The sequence below is a fragment of the Penaeus monodon genome, chromosome 36 (genome assembly GCF_015228065.2).
Source record: "Penaeus monodon isolate SGIC_2016 chromosome 36, NSTDA_Pmon_1, whole genome shotgun sequence".
NCBI classification, from domain to species: Eukaryota; Metazoa; Arthropoda; class Malacostraca; order Decapoda; family Penaeidae; genus Penaeus; species Penaeus monodon.
Genome location: NC_051421.1, coordinates 30,960,676 through 30,965,675, shown reverse-complemented (window position 1 = coordinate 30,965,675; position 5,000 = coordinate 30,960,676). Strand labels below are relative to the sequence as shown.

The 5,000-nt window shown below is 30.0% G+C and overlaps 1 protein-coding gene across 1 annotated transcript in view; it reads left to right on the top strand.

Moving 5' to 3' along the window:
- The window catches only part of LOC119595448 (trafficking protein particle complex subunit 1-like), an 8,556-nt gene extending 6,073 nt beyond the window's left edge, over positions 1 to 2,483 (top strand). The window contains exons 3-5 of the mRNA XM_037944568.1: positions 1,395 to 1,448; positions 1,644 to 1,799; positions 2,003 to 2,483. Coding sequence (XP_037800496.1) covers positions 1,395 to 1,448; positions 1,644 to 1,799; positions 2,003 to 2,131 — 339 coding nt within the window. The 3' untranslated portion in view covers positions 2,132 to 2,483. The remainder of the gene's footprint in view (positions 1 to 1,394; positions 1,449 to 1,643; positions 1,800 to 2,002) is intronic.
- The last annotated feature ends 2,517 nt before the right edge of the window (positions 2,484 to 5,000 follow it).

Genomic DNA, 5,000 nt, shown 5'->3' with positions numbered 1-5,000 from the left:
ATTTGAAGGTATAGAAATAGCTATTGATTTATTGATTTATATATATATGTGTTTATATTATATATATATTTTATAAATTAAATTTCAGATGTACATTATAACATACTGAGAGAGAGAGAGAGAGAGAGAGAGAGAGAGAGAGAGAGAGAGAGAGAGAGAGAGAGAGAGAGAGAGAGAGAGAGAGAGAGAGAGAGAATAATTGAGTTGTTTTAAGTGACAGAGAGACACCAATTTGAATACTTTTACATGTACAATACACAGAGTGACATGCACTTACATAAATATGAACCCAATGTCACCGGGAAAATGCTGTGCCCATTTTAGATTTTTTGTGAAGTGTCTCTGCAAGTGTTTAGCCACAAAGGAGTCAATTAGTAGATCTTGTGACCTTGCCTGATTTTACCTGTACTTAATTTGTGGGAAAATTTTTTTTTTTTTTTTTCTTATATCTATGAATATGAATGGTGTTATTTTTATTATAGATATTATAATTACTATAATGTTAATGATATTAGTAACAGCAATATAAGATAACATAAAATATTTTTCAAAAATCAAGGAAAAGGGTAAAGAGATGAAACAGGTACTACTCATAATGAGCTCATTGATGATTAAGTACTAGTGGAGCCATCTATGTGTAGAAACAATCAATAAAATATACTCGCAGTGGGCATGACATGTACATATGTGCCATGTCCATTGGTTTTGGGTTAATGCACGTGGTCACCCTTGGGATAGGCATCCACAACCGAAAGGTCACTAAGGAATATATGCTACAGAAAATGGTCATCCCAGCAAATTTATTGATAATTTTTAATTTTGTTTAATCTTGCTGTTGATGGCTACATTGCTGTTTCGCTCTTTTTCTCATTTTCTCCCTCTCTCCTTTGCCTCTTTGCCAGTGCATCCTCATCATTTCTGTCTTTCTTTTCTACTGCTTCAGTTTATAGCATATTGTTGTATGATACACTTGTACATGTACAGAATAATTTAGTGTACATTATTATGAACATTTACACATGTGTCCTTTCATTGCATCAACTTCCCTCAGAGATCAGCTGCTGAGTGCTACAGACAAAGTTTGATAGTGCACTGAACTAACCTGCCTTCCTGTTGGCAGCATGATCTTTGATTGCTTTTCAGTTTCTGAAAGGGTACAGTTTTTAAAAGGAACCATTATATGTCTTTTTAATAATTGATTTGTGAATATATATCTAAGGTTCATCAAAAAAATAAAAGGGAATAGAGCTGTGTGGTCTTCTGTGGCTGATTGTTGTTTTATAGCAATAATATGTGGTGCTTCTACAGTGGAAAGTCACAGATGACATAAAATTTAGGTGGGGTATGTATGTTTGCATAGAAGAGACAGTCATTATTCTTTTTTAATGTTGCAGGAAGCCAAGTTGATGTATGGTATGATTTTCTCCATCAAATCATTTGTCGCAAAGGTATGTTTTTTTGTGTTTTTTCTATGCTGAAAATAATATCAGGAGTATTATGTAGTGTTAACTGAAGTTGCATTATGATGTATATTTAGAAAAAAAGAAGAAAAATGATATTGTTTAAGCTTTAATAGTGTTTAATATTGTCACTGCAGGTGTTATTGGATTTTCATTACTTTGCGTATCTTTTTTCTCCGCCAGGTGTCACCAGTTGATCTCAAAGAAGGCTACCTTTCATATACAACCAATAAATATCGACTCAACCTCTACGAGACACCTTCCAGACTGAAATTCATCCTTAACACTGATATTCATGCACAGGGAATTAAGGAGCTTCTGCAGCAGATATATACTCAGGTGGGTTTACTTGTTCAGTGGATAGTTTTTGCCATGATCTTGATTTATTACTAACAAGAGGTAAAAGGTAAATTGTAGTTTTCATTTCCATTCAGATGTGGATTTTTTCATGGAATAATCAGCTTTTTTTTTTTTTTCTTAGTTAGTATCCTTTTCATATTTACTCTTTTAGACTTTTTAAACTGGAAAGTAATTTTTTTCAGGTGTATGTGGAGTATGTGGTATACAACCCACTCTGCAACCTCAAAAAACCCATTGAGAGTGAGCTGTTTGCTGCCAAGCTGGATGAGGTTGTGAAACAGAGCCCAGCGTATGCGTCAAGACCGGCATGAAGAAAAGAGCCAAATATAGTTTTGCACTGAAGAATGTAAATTGAAAAACTATATGTTATTATTATAAATATTGTTTTATCTTTTTTTTCCAGAGAAGAATATTAACTGAAGCAATAGATCTGCATAATGAATAATGCTCTGCTTCCGAGATTTCAGAAGTGATTGATATTTAGGGTTTATATAGGAAAGATTCATTGAGTTGTTTTGATGAATTTGAGAATTTAGTTTAATTACTCTTGACATTTACTATGGTTTATTTGGAAACTAGAATGGTTTATAAAAGAGACTGAAGACTGTTGTTACAAGAGTTGATTCCATATTGTATTATTTAATAAAGATGCCTTTTTCTCTACTGGTATGTTATTTTCTGAACTTACTGTGCGTGAGCCAAGAATCGCTTGTGTTTTATTCAAGCAGAGCCAGTGTTACCCACTTAGCAAAGTAAATGATTGTCAATAATCTGGGGGAACCATACATATTCTAAAGAACCTGAACTAAATCCTTATAATGGTAAGATAAACATTTTAAAAGGAGTTGCTTAGTATGCACTAATTCAGTTTTTGAAGTGATCCAAATAACCTTGTGTAATTACCCCATCAGAACATATTGAGAGGGAAATTTAGGTGGTGAATACTATGGCATCAGCCCAGATATTCATGAAATATGTACAACTGATGACGAAACTAACAGGAGCCTGTACTAAACTGTTACAGGAAAATTGGTGTTTCCAGTTGAAATATGTAAACAATCATTATGCATAAGCTAACCCATTGTTAATTAATATTCAGTGGACTATTAAGAGTTGTTTAACATGAACATTTTATATTTAATGTTTTGTTTCATCTCCATTGCCAGTCATCACTTCTTTATACATTTTTAGGTAGACAAAGAGAGATTCACTCTTCCTCACTTATTATCATGATAATAAGTTGAAATTCCAAATTTCATTTGTAATTTAGTCAAGCAAATTTGCAAGGCCAGTTCTTAAGGCAACCCACACAATAATTAACAATCTTTTCTTAATTTGTATGACTGTATTGCAAGGAGTATTATCTAAGAGATGTTAATTACAGATCTCCATGTGTTTCTAGGCAATATTTGTGACTGCCTCGGGTAAATTTTAAATAGTGGAGAGTGCCTAAGAGTTTTCATTTTCACTGTAGTATCTCTGGTTGGATCCCCCTATTTCTTTAGCAGTTAAGAGGTTCCTCGACAGTATTGACAGAAATGGTTTATCTTAGAGGAGGTAAAGCCAAAACATCTGTTATTTGCAGAGAAATCCTGTGTACATTAATTACTTGTTATCATAACATCAAACAGCTGTTCTTGTTGTATATATCTTTTCAATCTACTGTATGAGAGAGGCTCCCTTGATTTATCCACACTGGAACTTTGCAAAAAATTATGACAGATTCTCAATGATCATCTGAGCAGTTATTGTGGCTTGTGTTACTTTATGTACCAATTATTGTATAATTTTTTTTTTGTATGCTGGACTTCTGGAGTTTAAATAGTGTAGTAAATCAGCATTCTGTCTTTGATCTGGCATTAAATGTAAGGGATATGTGTAAATAGAACAAAAATTTAGCTAGTGAATAATGAGAATAGTGAAGATATCTTCAAAGTTGGTAACAATCAGAGCTTGTAATTAATATGACAGCTAATTTTACCCATTACAAATATATTTTTAAAAGAAACATAAAGCAATACTGAAGAAATAGATATAGTTCCCTTTAGCATTCTAGTAAAAATAATTTGTCTTGTTTATTAGCTTTGTTTTTTTCACAGCATGGAAGATCTGTAACAGATTTAAGGAGTTTACTCTTTATTTGTTATTTGGTCTTTTGCTCTCCACACTCCTAAGGCAGAGAAACATACTACCTTGACATCACAGATAACAGAAAGAGATGGATGACTAATAAACGATAATAGGATCACATTTTATTAGGGATTCCAGGAGCAATAATGCATATAAATATCCTTTGGAGGATGCATATAAGTGAGTTCCCCTAGTAGTCCCTGGCAAATCTAATATTTTAGATAGAATTCAATATGTAAGAAAGATACTAGTTTTGCAGTTATTAAAATCCAGTTCTTTATGCAAATATCCATAGATATTTTAAGGTCTATTACTTCCTGCAGAATTATTGAACTATTTTAATGTGTTTGTTCATATTGTCATTGAAGAAAATTTACACACAAGATGCTACCAATGATCATTGTTGGTGATGTAACAGAAGACTAAAAAACAACAACTGCTCAACAGGAGAGATAGTTTCTGAAATAAGGCTTTATTTTGTTGCTAAACATCTTTAGATCAGGAATATATATATATGTATATATATATATATATATATATATATATAATATAATATATATATATATATATTATAATATAATATATATTATATATATATATAATATTATAATATATATATAAGTATATATATATATATAGATATGTAATTATATATATTATATATATATACATACATACATACATAATACATACAATACATACATACATAATACAATACATACATATATAACATACATACATACACACAACATACAACATACACACATACAACATACATACATATACATGTACATATACATATACATATATACATATACATATACATCATTATATAATATATAAATATATATATATATAATATATATATATATATATATATTATATATATATATATATATATATATATATATATATATATATCTATATATATATAATATATATATATAAAATATTATAATATATTATATATATATATATATTATATAATATATATATATATATATATATATATTATATTTATATATATATACTATCTAATATATCTATATA